The sequence below is a fragment of the Podarcis raffonei genome, chromosome 5 (genome assembly GCF_027172205.1).
Source record: "Podarcis raffonei isolate rPodRaf1 chromosome 5, rPodRaf1.pri, whole genome shotgun sequence".
Taxonomy (NCBI): Eukaryota; Metazoa; Chordata; class Lepidosauria; order Squamata; family Lacertidae; genus Podarcis; species Podarcis raffonei.
Window position 1 is genome coordinate 90,092,232 of NC_070606.1, and position 18,728 is coordinate 90,110,959.

Genomic DNA, 18,728 nt, shown 5'->3' on the forward strand with positions numbered 1-18,728 from the left:
TGCAAGGCGCTCTTGTGTGTGTTTTTAAAGCAAGAGCGAACTCAGGATCAGTCAACAGTTTTGATTCAACTGTTGAGAGCCAAGCATGTGGTCTTGCTTTGCAGGTTTAAAATAAATCAATAGACTGTGGGCACAGTAGTAAATAAGAAGCAGGCCACACAAGGTGGGACTCTGCTAAGCCTGAATTTAGGATTTTGACTGTGTTTCGTGAAGAATGTGCTTTGTGTCTGGCACCTTCAATGGAGGCACACTTGCCCAGATGCAATTCTGCCGGCTGAAAAATGTTCCGCAATTGTAGGAATTGCAACAGTAATTTCACTCTTCCGATGCTGCATTTTGTGATTGGTATAATTCACATGCCTGTCTGAGAAGACTGTGGGAACGGAAGACAGCCTTATCTCTCTTCCGCTGTAAGTACTTTGTAATGTACTTTTGCTTTTACAGTAGTACCTCAGGTTACATACGCTTCAGGTTACAGACTCCTCTAACCCAGAAATAGCACCTCGGGTTAAGAACTTTGCTTCAGGATGAGAACAGAAATCGTGCGGCGGCGGCGCAGCAGCAGCAGGCCCCACTAGCTAAAGTGGTGCTTCAGGTTAAGAACTGTTTCAGGTTAAGAACGGACCTCCGGAACGAATTAAGTACGTAACCAGAGGTACCACTGTATTTTGTTCTGTTTGTTCTCTCGGAGCAGAAGAGAACGGTCACCATTATGCTGTAGTCTGTACATAGTGTGTAAATAAATAGTATATTAGACTACTATGTTTCACGCTTCTTGCTGTGTTATGCTAGATGATTAGTGTGCATAAATCAAGGTGGTTTATGTTGCTGAGCGCACTGGATGAGAGGGGAGATGCCTTTTCTAGTGTTGCGCATACTGGAGGACGATCGGAGTTCTAGCAGGCACCCATGGGCGTTTTCCAACAAATTGCAACAGCTGGGAAATGTTGCAGATAAAAAAGCGTGCACGCGCTGGGAACATGGTGCTTTGAGCAACACTGTCCAACCCCCCCCCAAAAGCCCCCCCTTCAAATGTTTACAAACATTTGGTGCAGCCGTGGCCTGATCACCTAGCCAAATTTGTTCGCTCAAATAACGGGAAGCAGTAGCATATGGAGATGTTGCATGCAGACGGCTCTGCGTGAAATTCGGAACTTGACGGCAAGAGCACAACCACCTAATCCTTCTTGCATGCCGGCTTACTTACTTGCTAGAGTGTGGGCTCCATTTTCCTCGCCATTCGCAGTGTTTTCGCCATTCTTTGCAGACCCCTGCTGGTTTGTCGGAGCGGCCGCCGCAGCGGCCGCCGCCTGTTGCTGGGCGAGTTTGTCCCTGTAGGCCTGCTGTCTCGTCTGCACCACATCGGGCATCACGGCGTCTATCAGCGAGAGAGACTCTATCGGCCTACCATCGAACAAAGTACCATCCTGATTTGCAGGTTGAGGATGAGAGAGACAGGGGGGGGGAGAGAGAGAGCGTTTAAATGGCAGGTCAAATTTTTCATGAATAATCTCAGAGCAGGAGCGTAAACAAACCTGTCCTGACGATGATGATTTTTGACCACTGCACAGAGTACTTTGCAGTGTGTTTTTAAACCAAGAGCGAACTCAGGATCAGTGGTTTTTTTATAAAAAAAAACCTCTGGGGGCCCTCTAAAAAGGCATCGCGGGGCAAGGACAGAATGGGTATGTGGGGCCAATTGTCCTGTGAAGTTACTGAATAGTCTCTGTCTATAAACAAATGAAGATGCCTTGCAAAGAGTCAGTCCATTGCTCTGCCTCCAACAATGTCTGAGGGGAGACCCCGCCCTTGACCTTCGGGTTGCCCAATAGCAGAGTCGGCGGCAAAACCCCCCCTGGGCTACTTTCATTTCACCCAGGCTGCCCCCTAAAGTTGATGCGCACTGCCATTCAGATGGTGTGCATGGATTGCATCTTGTAATTGACTGTGCGGGGTGACTATGCCCCCACTGCCAATATTTTATTCAAGTTGGCACCCTTTGGTTGTTGGCACCCGTCTGTCTCAGGAGATCATGGAGTGCACCTCTGGAGATGAAGCCAAACTACTCTGTTAGCGGAAACCTGGGGCGCAAGCCGGGGCAGCGTGTATGGGGGTCCTGGCCTGCCCAGATGACAAGACCCCAATCGTGGCCCAAAGGAAAGCGGAGCAATACGTCTGGCACCAGCTGGGCTGCAGAAGTTGCTGGACGGAGGCGTACATGGCACCAGTCAACTGTCTTAGGGACTGCACTCTGGATCTGTGCGGGGTTTAATCTTTAGCCTTTTCTTCTCAAGGCGGATATCTTCTCCTAGATGAGCTACCTTTCCAGGTTGACGAGCCCCCTATACAGTGGTACCTTGGGTTACATACGCTTCAGGTTACACACTCCACTAACCCAGAAATATTACCTCCAGTTAAGAACTTTGCTTCAGGATAAGAACAGAAATCGGGCTCCGGCGGCACGGCAGCAGCAGGAGACCCCATTAGCTAAAGTGGTGCTTCAGGTTAAGAACAGTTTCAGGTTAAGTACGTACCTCCGGAACAAATTAAGTACTTAACCCGAGGTACCACTGTATACAAACAATAATATGAGCCCATGCCCAGTGGATGGCCCTGGAATTCCAGGTCTTAGGGGAAAAGAAACAATTCTGACCATAAGACCAGAAGAGCTTTTTCAGGCAGATTCCCTCTCATTGGGAATCGGGTTGTCATGCCAGTCAGACTTCCAGCCTAGTGCTGCTGTTAGTGAACACTGGGTTGGTGCATTTGCACCCACTATTTGATCGTGGATGAGGGGGGCTAACTTGATCTGAGAACTGGGTGGAAGGACTGGGAAGGCCAGAATTGGCCCAGCTCAATCTGCCTGGCTTCTCAGCACAGGAGACTAATTTATTTTCACAAAAAATATCCAAACGTATGTTTAAGGGCAATATAATATCCCATACATTTGCTTTTGTTAAGTACTGCCAGAAGGCAGGGGACACACCAAACTGAACATGAAAGTATTTCCTCGAAAACTGCCTCCATAGACATGTCCTTTGGCTTGTTTTTAGAAGCTGGGAGGACGGGGCAACTCCTTGTGGCGGGCTGCTTCCCTCATTTATTCTCCGTTCTTCCCTTGGACTCGTGTCCTTCCCAGAGATTTCTTTTCACCGTGAGAGTGGTGAATGCTCACTCTGTTCTCCGATTCAAAAGGAAAGGAGAGGGATATCAAAGGAAGGCGGAAATGGCTCCTGGCCCTCAACTGAAGTGTTGAAAAGGCTCTCCTTGCAGAAGGCCAAGGGACCACCTGAATTACTAGGCAGAAATAAGGGGCTCTGGTAAAAGCACCTGCTTGGTAAGGAGGGGGAAATGGCTGACGTGCACAACTTCAAGGTCTCAAAAGTAAAAACTTTCGCATCTTGAAGGAGGGAGTGGAGAGGAAATAATCTGAGTTTAAAAAAGTTTTATTTTTGTATGGAAGGGTTAGTGAGGAGAACGGTGAGGTGCATCGCTTTCCATTAGACTAGGAAAGCCAAGGACAAGGACGCTAAGCTATTTTTGCAGAGGTGGGTGTGGCCACAGTCAAAAGAGGGTGGAGCCAGAGCAGTGGACATGATTCTTACCTCTGTGCAGTGGTCTGCATTCCAGCCACACACAAAAACAGAGTTTCTACGCCCCTCCACCCAACCCGCCGCCTCTCCATCATCTTTCCAGGCAAGCATGAGACATTAAGGGCAAATTCCAGCCACGCAAAAGCCCTTTGGGAGGGTGTGGGACAGGGCTGATGGGGGCTGTGGCCTGGGGAGTGTCTCTAGGGCTGCCTTCAGCCCCCAGGCCTGAGGTTCTCCACACCTGTCTGTGGGATAATGCAGTGTGTTTGTGTGTGTATCTCCAAAACAGAAACATCTTTGCAAAAGACTGGGCAAGATCACTAGGCCAAATGAGAGCGAACCAAAACCACAGTGTCCTTAAAAAAAACAGCACAATCAACTGGGTTCCCTCCCCAATTTGATCCACTGCCTTATTGGCGTTGTTTGAATGACCACAGCTGATGGCGCTTGTGGATGACCTCCTAAATGAAGAGACATCAACGTTTTGGCCATGTGTGCACTGCAACAGGTAGTTCTGAGCTTTTGGCAACTGCATGCCATGCTTTTGCAGGTGAGGGTGCTTCTGTCTGCATGCTCTCTGGATTCCTTAGGCTTGCCCAGAATCTGGTCACATGCGACCTGTTCACATGAACATTGAAGGAACTTTAATATCTGATCTCTGGAGGACCAGCAGTCTGATAAAAGAACACACGAACACACACCCACACCCAACATGGCAATGAATGACTGCCCTGATTGAGGCCTCCATAGAACTTTGTATTATTCCAACCTTCTTCGACAAGAAAAGGTCTGGTGAGCAGAACCTACAGAGGATCCAGCGCGACAGCAAACCATCCAAACAGGACAGTTGAGGAGAGAGCAACCCACTTCCCCAGGGTAATGAAAACCCTCTGCAGATATATGAAAGCACTTGTCACCATCTACAGCCAACAAGAGACTTGCCTTACCTCATTAATACTGACTTCCGCCTCTACATACTGCAAGCCTTTCTGGATGATGGAAATCAAAGCAGCAGGTGGTACCAGGGCACCGTTGATGTTAGACTGGCTGATATGGCTCTCGATACCAAAGGTAAATGCTGAATGAGAGAACCCTAAAGACAAGGGGGAGGTTATAAGGATGTGCTCATACACACAAGAAGCCTTAGGCCAGTGATGGCCAAACTCTACCCTCCAGCTGCTTTGGGACTACAACTCCCATCATCCCTAGCTAACAGGACCAGTAGTCAGGGATGATGGGAACTGTAGTCCGGAAACAGCTGGAGGGCCAAGTTTGGCCATCACTGCCTTAGGTTGTCAGGCTGTGGCCAGCAGGTTTGGCCTGCAGTGTCACACACTGGGGGAAAAAGAGCACAAATCAACTTTTCCTGAATGGCAGGATTCGTTCTCAAGGTTTATCTACCAGAGACCACAGCAGAGAATCTTACCTAGTAATGCTAGTTATGCTGCTTTGCTGTTACCCAGTGAATCAATTATTTCCTTTATAAACCTTGGTCAAGTCTATCAACCCCCAAAGCTCTGGTAAGGCATTGAAATTCATTTGTTTATTTCTCTTTTTCTCACCACCACCCCGGGCCGCATTTCCATTTATTCCTAAATTGCATAGGACAAGGGAGAATATATGCCTACAGAAGGGAGGATTAACTTCACGACAAAGCATTTTAATTGCATGAGCACACCAGCGCCAGGCGTGCGTTTCTTCTGCGTGCCGTTTCAAGGGCAGCATAATTATCGTTTTGCAAATAGGAAAATTAGGATTACTGGATGCTAACAGTGTTATTTATTTGCTTGCCCTGAAAAGGTAAATCCATTGTGAGGAAGTGATTCATCTTAAGCTGTTACGGTTTTCCACTCGTAGGTAATTAGAACCTCAGAAAGCTCCCCTTTTGGGACGTTATGAACAGTTGCTTTATAGCCGTTGGGATCCAAAATTTTGCACAGATACCGGAGAACAGAGAGAGAGTGATTTCACAGGTATTGCAGCAGTAACAATAACAAGATAAAGACCCAGGAGGCAGAATGGGGCTATGCAAATTAAAGGGTGGGGCTATGCAAATAGGAAAAGTGTTCCCCCAGGCAGCAAGTTTACTCTGTTGAGGGGAAGGGGGAGAAAAAATTACAATTTGCTAGGCCAAAACCTGCTTTCCATCTTGGACCAGCGTTTGAAATTGCAAGGAGCATTTTCCACCTGGCTATCGGCCACTTGCGACCAAGTGAAGACGCCTGGGTGCCAAGATGGAGCCTGACATCTCCACCACCTGGGGGGGATCCTTGGATCTTGCCTGTTTTCACACACTAACAACACATCCTATAGAATTCTATCTGTTGTATTTTATCTGCATGAGATAAAAGGGCAGTACACAAATTGCAATCATCATCTTCATCACCATCTGAAGAAATTTCAGGAACCACAAAGTCGTTCTGGAAACGACGACTTTCGAGCCATCTTGACCCCCAAATGGCAACTAGACATTTCATTTTGCTAGGTGTTATCAGTTTTGATATTGGTCAGATCAGATAGTTGATACGAGTGCCGAGGCTCACCTGCCCTGCTTTGGGTGTTCATGTGAGGCTATAAGAACAATCAGATCTGGGCTATATGCAAACAACCATTTCCCTGCACAAAAATCTGGTTCATTGGTCATAGGATCTGGATTTTGTGTGTGAAGGCCAAATTTGAATGTTACGGCTTTGCACAGGCTGCCAGCCCTGTCTGGCCCACTGGCTGTTTCAAAGCTATAGACCCTCCAGAAGATGCCAGGGTAGCCACTCAGTGGCTTTCTTTTCATAGGGGTTCAAGATGTTCCCCCCTCCCCCTTATCTGCCCTTCCATGTGTAGCTTTTTACAGAAATCCTTCGGTTTGATGATGATGGTGATAAATAAATAAATAAATAAATAAATAAATAAATAAATAATTTATACCCCACCCATCTGGCTGGGTTTCCCCAGCCACTCTGGGCGGCTTCCAACAAAACACTAAAATACAATAACCTATTAAACATTAAAAGCTTCCCTAAACAGGGCTGCCTTCAGATGTCTTCTAAAAGTTTGGTAGTTATTTTTCTCTTTGACATCTGGTGGGAGGGCATTCCACAGGATGGGTGCCACTACCGAGAAGACCCTCTGCCTGGTTCCCTGTAACTTGGCTTCTCGCAGTGAGGGAACCACCAGAAGGCCCTTGGCGCTGGACCTCAGTGTACCTGGGCAGAATGATGGAGGTGGAGACGCTCCTTCAGGTGTACTGTGGACTGAGGCCATTTAGGGCTTTAAAGGTCAGCAACAACACTTTGAATTGTACTCAGTAACGTACTGGGAGCCAGTGTAGGTCTTTCAGGACCGGTGTTATATGATCCCAGCAGCAGCTCCCAGTCACCAGTCTAGCTGCCGCATTGTGGATTAGTTGTAGTTTCCGGGTCACCTTCAAAGGTAGCCCCACGTAGAGCATATTGCAGTAGTCCAAGCGAGAGATAACTAGAGCATGCACCACTCTGGCGAGACAGTCTGCGGGCAGGGAGGGTCTCAGCCTGCGTACCAGGTGGAGCTGATAAACAGCTGCCCTGGACACAGAATTGACCTGCGCCTCCATGGACAGCTGTGAGTCCAGAATGACTCCTGGGCTGCACACCTTGGATTATTAAAGTGGATAAGAGAGAAGTTTTCCTCCTGCTCTCCTTTCAATGTGTTCCGATGAAGCCAAACACTGGGAGATTCTGCATAGGCAAGATGGGAAAAATAAAATTGTGCACAGAGAATGAAATTCGTGGAGGACAGGACTGCCCTTGGTTAGTGGTCACTGCGGTTATGTTCTACCCCATTGCTGGAAGCAGTATGACTCTACACATCAGTTGCTGATGTCCAGTTTTCAAGCTTCCCGTAAGCATCTGGTTGGCCACTGCAAGAACAGGACTGAGGACCAGATGGGCTTCTGGGTCCAGCAGGCTCTTCTTTCGCTCCAAGAGATGTTGTTGCTGCAACTTTTCATAGAATTGTAGAGCTGCAAGGGACCATTAGCATCATCTAGTCCACCCCCGCCCCCCGCACTGCTGGAATCTTTTACACAACGTGGGGCTGGAAAGCACAACCCTCATGCTCTACCGGTTGAGCTGCCCCAGAGCTTTCGTTTCGTTTGTTGCTGTTGTTTTACAGTTACGGATTGAAACACTTTGAACAATTGGGAAAAAGCAATTTATATGTTTTTTAATGAATAAAATTCGGGAGGGAATAAACAAAAGAATCCAGAAAAGACAGTGAGCTGGGGTTCAGGAGTATGAGAATGAGTGTGGGGAAAGCCGACATCATCAAGCTAGTTCTGTTAGGTCCAATGATCTGTCACACCAAGAACTTCCTAAAAAAATCAATGTGGAAAATGTAAATTTCCTTGCACATTTTCATATGTAGGTGCTACAAAACGCCAGCATTCTGAAGCTCAGAACTTCCAAAATTCCAAAATTTGGTGCACGTGAGTACCATGGACATATCTAGGTCAGTCCCCCAAGTAAGACAATGGACAAACAAGCCTATAGCATTTGTATGTACTTTGAATTTGTGTACCGCCTTTGTTTATTATTCTACACAAGGAGGTTTACAAAATATACAAGAAAAGAAAAACACCTTACAATAATCTGATCCCAACACAAAAAGCCACAATAAAATGTAACTTTTAAATGGATTAAAGGTAAAGGTAAAGGGACCCCTGACCATTAGGTCCAGTTGTGACCGACTCTGGGGTTGCAGCACTCATCTCGCTTTATTGGCCGAGGGAGCCGGCATACAGCTTCCGGGTCATGTGACCAGCATGACTAAGCCGCTTCTGACGAACCAGAGGAGCGCACGGAAACGCTGTTTACCTTCCCGCTGGAGTGGCACCTATTTATCTACTTGCACTTTGACGTGCTTTTGAACTGCAAGGTTGGCAGGAGCAGGGACTGAGCAACGGAAGCTCACCCCGTCGCAGGGATTCAAACCACCGACCTTCTGATCGGCAAGTCCTAGGCTCTGTGGTTTAACCCACAGCGCCACCCGTGTCCCCCTTAAAATGGATTGACTTATATCAAATAAAATAATATTCAATAATCTAATAGAATGGAACAGTACATGATAAAATTAACTCTCAAAACAGCAGCAAATAATAATTAAACAGAATTCCGCTCTTAACAATTACAATAATTATCGTCAATGCAGCGAGCATCAATTTTACGGATCATGGTTGTTTTTGTTTTTAAAAAAATCTGGGCCTGAAAGGAACGACTTGTTAAGGCTCATCAAAAAGACAACTTTCTCAAAATTAAACAAGACTACAAGGGAGCAAGGCAGGACAGTGTAAAGGAGAGAAGGGGTGCAGATTGTCTGCCAAAGGTACACTGCTTTCAGTTGCCTTGGCACGCTCTGAGTAACTAAAACAGGTATTATAAGCAGGACCTAAACATTACTAAAGGTTCTGTGGGTAGCTAGGCTTTAAAAATCGCACACCGCTGAGTTCAGCTGCCAGGCGCCGGCTTTCTGCCATCCCTGGAAATAATGTGTGTATTCATCTCATTCCTGGACGCCGCACTCGCTAGCACTAATGAGCCACTGTTGAGCTGGCACTGCTGTGATTTATCATGGAGACACCCCACGCAGGATTTTCATGGTTGCAGAGCCAGGGTCGCAGCTCTCTGAAAAAACCGCTTCCCTTTCCAAACACTTCCCCCGTGAAGGCAACCCTCTCTTGAAGGCGGTCCAATCAGACAAGGAGGGCTTTGGAGCGAGCTTTTTTTGGGAACTTAATTTACTCCCGCTTTGGGCTAACGTGCAAACAATAGAGAGAATGAATACATTTTCCAGTTTGGGCTGAATTAAGCAGAATGCTACCGCTACTGCAGGAAAAACTGAAGAGTGGGATTTTTCGAAGATAAACATTGCATCCCACTGAGCAATTCATCCACACGAAGTGAGAGCTTAGAAGTCACCAGAGTCTCAAGCTGGACCAGGAGATGTGATCTCCAGCTCACAGCCTGTGGGGACAGCGTCTCGAGCTGAAAACCCCAGTACAAGTAGCAACCATTTTAGGTGTGTTCAACTGACGTGCGATCACCAACATGCAGGTCCTTTTGGATCCGGAAAAGAGTGGGACAGACATGAACCTGCCTGTCCATTAAGACCTTCCTTGGAGGCCTCGGCCCAGTATACCTGAAAGAGCGTCTCCATCCCCATCGTTCTGCCCGGACACTGAGGTCCAGCTCCAAGGGCCTTCTGGTGGTTCCCTCACTGCAAGAAGTGTGGTTACAGGGAACCAGGCAGAGGGCCTTCTTGGTGGTGGCACCCACCCTGTGGACCACCCTCCCATCAGATGTCAGGGAAATAAACAACTATCTGACTTTTAGAAGACATCTGAAGGCAACCCTGTTTAGGGAAGTTTTTAATGTTTGATGTTTTATCATGTTTTTAATATTCTGTTGGAAGCCACCCAGAGTGGCTGAGGAAACCCAGCCAGATGGGCGGGGTATAAGTAATAAATTATTACTATTACTATTCCCTTGTTCTGCTGCTACTGAAGGAGAAACTCAGGAGTCAGCCCATTACTCCATCTGGCTCAGTTTTGTCTACACTGACTTGAAGCAGCTCTCCAGGGCTTCAGGCAGCGGTCTCTCTCAGCCCTACCAGCAGTTTTCAGGAATTAAACCTGGGACTTTCTGTAGGCAAAGCAAATGAGAGGTGTGTGGGTTACCAGAAACAGGACATCCTCTGTGGTGGCCCCTTGCCTCTCTCCGCAAAGAGGATACCCTGGCAGCAAATCTGTTGTCCTTTGATTGCCAGGAGGGGGGAAATGGTTGGGTGGGGGGTTGCCTCGTGGCCTTTTGGATTTCTTTTGTTTTAATTTGGATTAACTACAGGTCCCTTCCAACAATAGTAATAATAATACTTTTATTATTTATACCCCACCCATTTGGCTGGCCTGCCCCAGCCACTCTGGGTGGCTTCCAACACATATGAAAACGTAATACAGTAGAATGAAGAGCCTTGAACCACTAGGAATCTATGTAACTGCGGCAAAACCCACAGAATTATTATCACGCTTACATACCACTCTCATGCCAGAAATGAGCTGGGTCGACCACATCTCAGTTTAAAAAGAAAATAAAAATTAAAAGGGAATGTTCTACTCTGATTTTGCTGATTTTGATGTGGAGATGGTTCCGACAACATGTGAGCCATGCTAGCGATATCTCAGCAATTCTAAAAGGTAAAGGTAAAGGGACCCCTGACCATTAGGTCGAGTCGTGACCAACTGGGGTTGCGCGCTCATCTCGCTCTATAGGCCGAGGGAGCCGGTGTTTGTCCATAGACAGCTTCTGGGTCATGTGGCCAGCATGACTAAGCCACTTCTGGTGAACCAGAGCAGTGCACGGAAACGCTGTTTACCTTCCCGCCGGAGCGGTCCCTATTTATCTACTTTTACTTTGACGTGCTTTCGAACTGCTAGGTTGGCAGGAGCTGGGGCCGAGAAACGGGAGCTCATCCCGTCACGGGGTTTCGAACCGCCGACCTTCTGATCGGCAAGTTCTAGGCTCTTTGGTTTAACCCACAGCACCACCTGCGTCCCCTAGCAATGCTAAAAGTGGCCGAATAAACTTCCCAACCGCTTGTTGTAAGACTGAAGTCCCCACTGAAGCTCTAGGTCCCTCCATTAAAAGTGCTCAGTTTGTCTGATTCACATTAGTCTAGTCAATCTATAGTTTAACCTCAAACTTTTTTGCAAAAATAGCAGACAATTCACCAAAATGCTCAGGAAGGTGAGCTCTTATCAGGTACTAAGAACCCCTTCCCCAAGGAGTATTCCCCGTACCCCACCTTTTATAGTGTTCCATGTGGTTTTTCATTATTTTCTATAATAAAACTCAGTATCTTCTGAATCCAACACCGTGTGAAAGAGTACACAGAAAGTTTTAATTTTACATACAACATGCAATTCAAGATGCACACTGGGCCAAAATAAGTTGAAGTTTTGTTTGAAAATTGGAAAAGAATCAACACCTGAGCATACATATTTTTCCACACTGTTTTTTTAGATAAGTCTTAACAAAACTTCCAGTGCATGCTTTTTTAAAAGTCTATTTTGATGTATAAAACATGGTCCTAGTCAGAAAAAAATGGCGTTCTGTGTGCTACAATCCAGGTGAGCAATCTCCTTTCTGTGTAGCTTTATCCCATATTACTCCTCTCCCGGTAATATACTTCCATAAGAAAAACCATCCGTGACGACAATTTCCACTTGGGGTACCATATGCTGCTTTTGCATTAAAGCTGAGAACATTTTTTGAGCCAGACTAGGCAGAATTGACAGGTTACAGAATCTAGCTTTTCAGAGTACAAAATTCATCCCGCAGACAAAAAACAATTAGCAAACTCCATAACCGAAAAATTGGAGGTAAAAAAATAACAACCAAGAACGCCTTTGAAAACAAATACACCTTCACTCCTGGCAGAATGAAGTTGGCGAAGGTACCAGGCAGGACTCTTTGGGAAGCTTATTCCAAAGAGCAGGGGCTACCACCAAAAAGGCCTCTGCCCCGGAAATTATTTCTCTTGAAACTGGTCAATGCATCTCACAGCTGCTTTGAAATAATAATCTTCTTGAGCATTTTGTATTAAGCCAATGTACTAAATTCCGAGGGGTAGTCAAAAACTCACTGAAAAGCACTGGTGCTTTTCAACAAGTACAGTGGTACCTTGGTTTGCATACGTCTTGGTTTGCATACATTTTGGATTACAAACATGTCAAACCCGGAAGTGCATGTCCCGGTTTGCAATCTTTTTGGGGATTACAACCCATTTTTTGGATTACAAACAATTTTTTTTTGGAGGCTCCATTGGCGAAAGCACGCCTTAGGTTACAACCTGTTGTGGTTTACAAATGGGCCTCCAGAACAGATTATGGTTGTAAACCAAGGTACCACTGTACACAAAGCAGGGAGAAAAGAAAAACTGGAAGTTCAGCTCTAGGAGGAACAATAATTAGCATCCATATAGCAGTTCAGATTAGCAAAAAATGCTTTACCTATAGATATTTATTATATATTTAAAGCACCCTTCAACTCAAAGGGTTGCCTGCAACATCTAAAATGAAATGCAATGTTTCACCATAAAACATTAAAAGTATTAAAACGTATCCCAAAACCATCGCTAGACATATATCAGCAAGTCATTCAACAGGAAACACAACACCTCCGTTGCCTAGAGCAGTGTTTCCCAAACTTGGGTCACCAGGTGCTTTCGAACTACAATTCCCATCATCCCTAGCTGGCAGGACCAGTGATCAGGGGTGATGGGAACTGTAGTCCCCAAAAAAGCTGGAGATCCAGGTTTGAGAAGCACTGGCCTGGAGGAACAAAAAATGTCTCCAGCTGACATTTGTATCTCCCCCAAGAGTTAATTCTACAACCAGGGTGTCACTGCAGAGAAGGCTCTGCTCTACACCCTTGCCAAATAAATAGCCGTCGTCGACAAGACCACCGGCAGAGCTTCCCTTGCAGATCTTAAGGCATAAGTTGGCAAAAATTGGGATAATATGGACTTGTAATAATCCTGTTATGTTAAAGTAGGCCATTGTCATCCTCCCCATGCCAGAAATTTGAAAGCAGATGGGAGTTTGGGTAAGACATACTCTAGTCTTTCAGCCACTATGCATGCAGATCCTGAAGGATGACTGAATATTTGTTAAATGCTGCCCCCAAAACGGATCCCTCAAAGAATTATTAGCCAAATACTCACCGGACTCTTGCAAGTATCTATATACGAGGAAGTTAACCTCATCACTGCTTATACTCATCTTTATGCCCGCTTAAACCATGAGGTCACAACGAAGGATATAACCCTGGACAAAGCAAAACACAGCAGGTTAAGAATCTGAAGGTGAACATTACTCCTCTTTGTCTCTAAAAAACATATACATAAATAATAACTTAATGGCACATTAACTTGCCCTTTTACAGGTGCCACACAATGTTCATTCTGCCTTTCCAAGAAGTCCCTCCTTTAGTGTGGCAGCACCTGTACTGTAGAACTCCCTGCCTCTTGAAATTAGGCAACCACCTATTCTTCTAGACACCAGCTGAAAATGTTTCCCTCCCAGGAAGCCTATCCAGACACATGGATTAGTTATATTTCCTTCAAATGTTATATTGATTTATCCCTTTGTTTTTAATGATGATTTTATGCGTTTTTAAAATGCGCCTGCGGACTTCAGTCATCTTTATATATATCATTATCGACTTGTACAGCGCTTGGAGAATTTTTCGTCCGAACAAGCGGTTTATAAAGGTTCTAAATAAAGAAATAAATGCAGAGCCTGCCATTGCAAAAGCGACTTAAAGGTGTAACTGTAACCAATGTCTTCTGGGTAAGGCAAGGCAGCAGATGGGAAAAGCCAGGGCAGCATCTATACATGGAAAAATTATGCCACCTACGCTCCCCGTCTGATTCCTCTATCCAGATACTACAAGTATAAATGTTCGAGGTAAGGCCCATGGGCACGGGTGGCACTGTGGTCTAAACCACAGAGCATAGGACTTGCCGATCAGAAGGTCGGCGGTTCGAATCCCCACAACAGGGTGAGCTCCCGTTGCTCGGTCCCTGCTCCTGCCAACCTAGCAGTTCGAAAGCACACCAGTGCAAGTAGATAAATAGGTACCGCTCCGGCGGGAAGGTAAATGGCGTTTCCATGCACTGCTCTGGTTCGCCAGAAGTGGCTTAGTCATGCTGGCCACATGACCCGGAAGCTGTCTGTGGACAAACGCCGGCTCCCTCGGCCTATAGAGCGAGATGAGCGCTGGCAACCCCAGAGTCGTCCACGACTGGACCTAATGGTCGGGAGTACCTTTACCTTTACCTAAGGCCCATGGAAGCAGTTTCTACACCACAAGGATAAAGGACGATATTTGGGGAGCATCAAGGATATTTTCACTTGCACTGCACATTACTAGAATTTGAGTGATTTGCCACTCAGGCTGTTGTCACAATATTTCTTTAAAATGGCATTATCGTTCACCTATATATATTGCAACGGTTGGATCAAAATGTTCTCTTCCAATACCAATCAAGGAAAACAGGGGAGAATAATAATAATAATAAAAACCTGGCAGGCATCCAAGCTGACGAGAGGTTTCCTATCCAATGGACAAAAGGTGGCAGTGTAACATAAAAAATGAAAATAATTAATGGTGAATGGAGGATTTAAAAAAAGGGAAGGCTGTGAAATGAATGGGCAATTTTCCCAAGGAGGACATCACAGTGCAAACTGCTTATACCTGCCTAATCTATGTGTGCAGATTTAGAATGTTTCAGTGGGCTTCCAAAATAAATATTTCGCCTTCTCTCCAAGGTGATCCTTTTGTCTTTTAAATAAGGGAAGCGATAAGTTTAGATATAAACCCAACCGCTTAGCACAAGGTCCTCTCCCCAGCACACCTTCCAGCCTGCGGTGCAACTTTAGAGAGATGTTTTTCTCTACGCTGTTGCAAGCGGCTGGGACTCCGGTCTTCCCAAAGAACAAGAGAAGCAGCTCAAAGTATATTTTACATCTCTCTTCAGAGGCCAGGCCTTCTCTTTTGGGTGGGTGCTATGGAAAAAGCCATTCTCTCTTAAAAGAGATACTAACTTTTTCTATAATATTTTCCACGGTGCCTGGGTGGCTATTGCAATGAACACATTCTCTCCCAATCTTCAAAGTACAACAAACACATGGGCTGGCCAAATTTACTCACGAGTAGACAACATACACTTGCCGGTTTTAAGGGGCCGCCAATATTCTAAGCAGCAACACGCGGAGGTCAATAGGATGAAGGACACACACAAGTTAAAGTCCATCAAACTATTATAATAGGGGCTTTGGTGTGTACACATGATGTGCAATTTTCAAATGAGAAAAGATTACATCAATGCAATCACTCTTAAGCTCTGCTCCTTTGTCAGCGTCCCCCACCCTCACACAATCCCCACATTCTGGACTTTTGCAGCAATGTACGCTCTTCACATGATCCGGAGCACAGTTTCATAAAATGGAAAAAAAATATAGCTGCCTGCAGGCTATAGTTGCAATATTACTACTATTACTACTACAGTGGTACCTCGGGTTACAGACGCTTTGGGTTACAGATGCTTGAGGTTACAGACTCTGCTAACCCAGAAATAGTACCTCAGGTTAAGAACTTTGCTTCAGGGTGAGAACAGAAACCGCGCAGCAGAAGCGGGAGGCCCCATTAGCTAAAGTGGTACCTCAGGTTAAGAACAGTTTCAGGTTAAGAATGGACCTCCAGAACGGATTAAGTTCTTAACCCGAGGTACCACTGTACTACTAGTACCTATTGAATTTGTGTACTGCCCTACATCCATAGATCTCAGGGCGGTTCACAACATAAAATTAAAATATATATAAAACCACAAACTACGTAATGAAAATAAGAACAAAACATAAATCTCCCCTGTTGTGGTCCTGGGTCCAAACCAGCATTTCAAATTGGGCCCGGAAATGATTTTTTTCGGTGATCTTAGTGTGATAAGGTCTGAAAAGGAGTTCCTCTCATAGTTGGTTAGCCCGATAAGCCTTGGTTCTTGCCTGCAGAGAGGTTCTAAGCACATTCAGTAGATATTTCCCCCCTTTTGGGGGTTTGGCCCTTAATTCATTCTGGGCCTGCATTAGCAACCCTAAAACTTGACCTGCACAAATTGAAAAGCATCTGTGGCAAATTATTGCAACTCCCGTTCCATTAAAAGCCATCGTGATACAGCCCATCTCTTAGAAAGGAAAGCAAAAGTAACACGATATAATTTTGACAATGTTCTCAGGAAGTTGCAGGTCATAGCTTATTAGACAGTGAATTTCCCAGAGGTGCAGAAGTGAAGTGAGCTGTGGTTTGGATGATGAGGAAAGAAAAGATTATTTGTTTGGAAAATGCACCCTTCTCAGGCCTCTCCAGCCTTTGTTTACCCTCCATTAGCCTCAGCAAGCACATGCTGATGGGAACTGCCATCCAAAACATTTGCAGGAAGCCATGTTGGTGGAGGCTGAGCTACAGCAAAGAACCCCTCTTCTCCTAATTAACGGGGCACCGATTTTACCATCTGCTTGTACTTAATGGCTGTAGGGCCTAACTTTAACTGGAAACGCTCCTCTTTCCCCACCCTTCAAGATTTTGTTGGTACAACTCAGGTTCTGTTGACGTCAGGGTGAACCTGTGGCCCTCCAGATGTTATTGGACTCCAAGTCCCATCAGCCCCAGTCAGCACAGCCAAGGGGTTGGGGATTATTGGAATACGATATCATCTGAAGGGCCACAGGTTCCTGACCCCTGGCGGAAAGGGAAGCTAGGACTTGGCTGGGCGATGCTCAATTTTTTGGGACCAGATCCTGTATGACGACTGGCCAACTGCACTTCTTATATTCAATACAATACAGCGTTGCATTGGAATTTCAGCAAGGAACAACCCAATCTACATGTTTCGTTCTCCGATTTTCCCTTCATAACAACCTGGGGTAGGGGTGGAATTTAGGCTGCGAGATAGTGATTGACCAGTAAATCATCCACTAAGCATCATGCGGCTGAGTGGGGACTGGTCCAAGTCTATCGCTTATACGCCCATCCTGGCTGTCAATGGGTGAGGGCCACACAGCAGCAGCTCTAGCTGGGCGAGCCAAATTGCTCCAGAATGATAAACAGTTACTTCAGATTTCCATCCCTGGTGCCAAGTTTCAAGTCCTGCGTAGCTTTTACGGCCAAATTATAAATATCTAATACCCAACAGAGGAATGTAACCCCCCAAAATGCTGACAAAATGCATCACAGCGACTGTGAACTGCATTAAGTGTTGACAATGACCTTCTTCACATCTTAAGGATGAGAAAGTTATGGCCGGGAAGTCTTTTGCGACACATGGCAGAGCTGGATTTTGTGAGAGTCGTCAGCCTTTTTCCTTTCAAAAAAATGATCCGCTCAGAGCAAAAATGTGCAAGGGGTTAGTGGTGGAGAATCTTCCCCCCATTGCCATGGGAAATAGGGTCTATTTTAAAGCTGCAAGTACAGATGTCATTATGACATTGTGTAGTATGTTACTCAGTGTGTGCATGTTTTCTCAAGGGGAGGAGTATTCAGATTTAATTGTGGGAGGCCCAAGTTCAAAACGCATGCTGAAGCTTTCTAAGTGATGCAAGCTGCGCCTTTAGGCTTATTTTATCCCTTTGCGATAAAGAAGGAAGGAAGGAAGGAAGGAAGGAAGGAAGGGAGGAAGGAAGGAAGGAAGGAAAACTGAGACAGGTGCTGGTCTTCCGGGTTCAAAAATCAATTCTTCCGTGTGCCTGCCTGACCTCTTCCAAATTGCTTTGCCTTTAGGTTAGATTTCTGCAATGCATTATATATGGTGCTGCCTTTGAAGATGGTTCAGAAACTGCAGGTGGTACAGAATTCAGCGACCACCCTGTTCAATGAGCAGGCTACAACAATCCTTGCCCGCTGGCTGCCAATTAGCTTTCAGTTCCAATTCAAAGTTCTGGTTTTGACCTATAAAGCCTTAAATGCCCCAGGACTGCAATATCCCAAGGACCGCCTCTGATCATATGAAGCAACCTGGACCCTGCGATCATCATCTGAGGCCCTTCTTCGTGTGCCTCCTCCTCAAGAGGTCCGGAGGGTGGCAGCAAAAGAACGGGCCTTTTCCACAGTGGCTCCCCGTTTGTGGAATGCTCTCGCCAGGGAGGCTTTCCTGGTGCCTTCATTACGTATCTTTAGGTGGCAGGCAAAAATGTTTCTCTTCAATGTGGCATTCAGCTGACTAACACTGGCTTTTTGACGTGCTTGTGGGAGGGTGTGTGTGTTATTGTTATGTTTTTATTACAGTGGACGCTTGGGTTGCGAACGTGATCCGTGTGGGATGCATGTTCGCAATCCGCAGCAGCGCATCTGCGCACGCGCGGGTTGTGATTCGGCGCTTGTGCGCATGCGCAAAGCGTGATTTAGCACTTCTGCGCATGCACGGCCACTGAAACAGGGAGGTAACCCATTCCGTTACTTCCGTAACCCGAAAAAACGCAACCTGAAGCATCTGTAACCCAAGGTATGAGTGTATGCATTTCGTATTCTCATTTTGTATTTTTCTGCTGTGAAC

At 45.9% G+C, this 18,728-nt stretch overlaps 1 protein-coding gene across 3 annotated transcripts in view; it reads right to left on the minus strand.

The window, feature by feature from the left end:
* Positions 1–18,728, minus strand: part of TBL1XR1 (TBL1X/Y related 1) — a 161,678-nt gene that overhangs the window by 18,317 nt on the left and 124,633 nt on the right. For 2 of the 3 annotated variants that reach the window (XM_053390589.1, XM_053390590.1), the window contains exons 3-5: positions 13,344–13,446; positions 4,541–4,686; positions 1,208–1,427 (exon numbers count right to left, since the gene is read on the minus strand). In XM_053390589.1, coding sequence (XP_053246564.1) covers positions 1,208–1,427; positions 4,541–4,686; positions 13,344–13,401 — 424 coding nt within the window. In that variant the 5' untranslated portion in view covers positions 13,402–13,446. The remainder of the gene's footprint in view (positions 1–1,207; positions 1,428–4,540; positions 4,687–13,343; positions 13,447–18,728) is intronic. The other variant, XM_053390592.1, reaches the window with a different exon arrangement.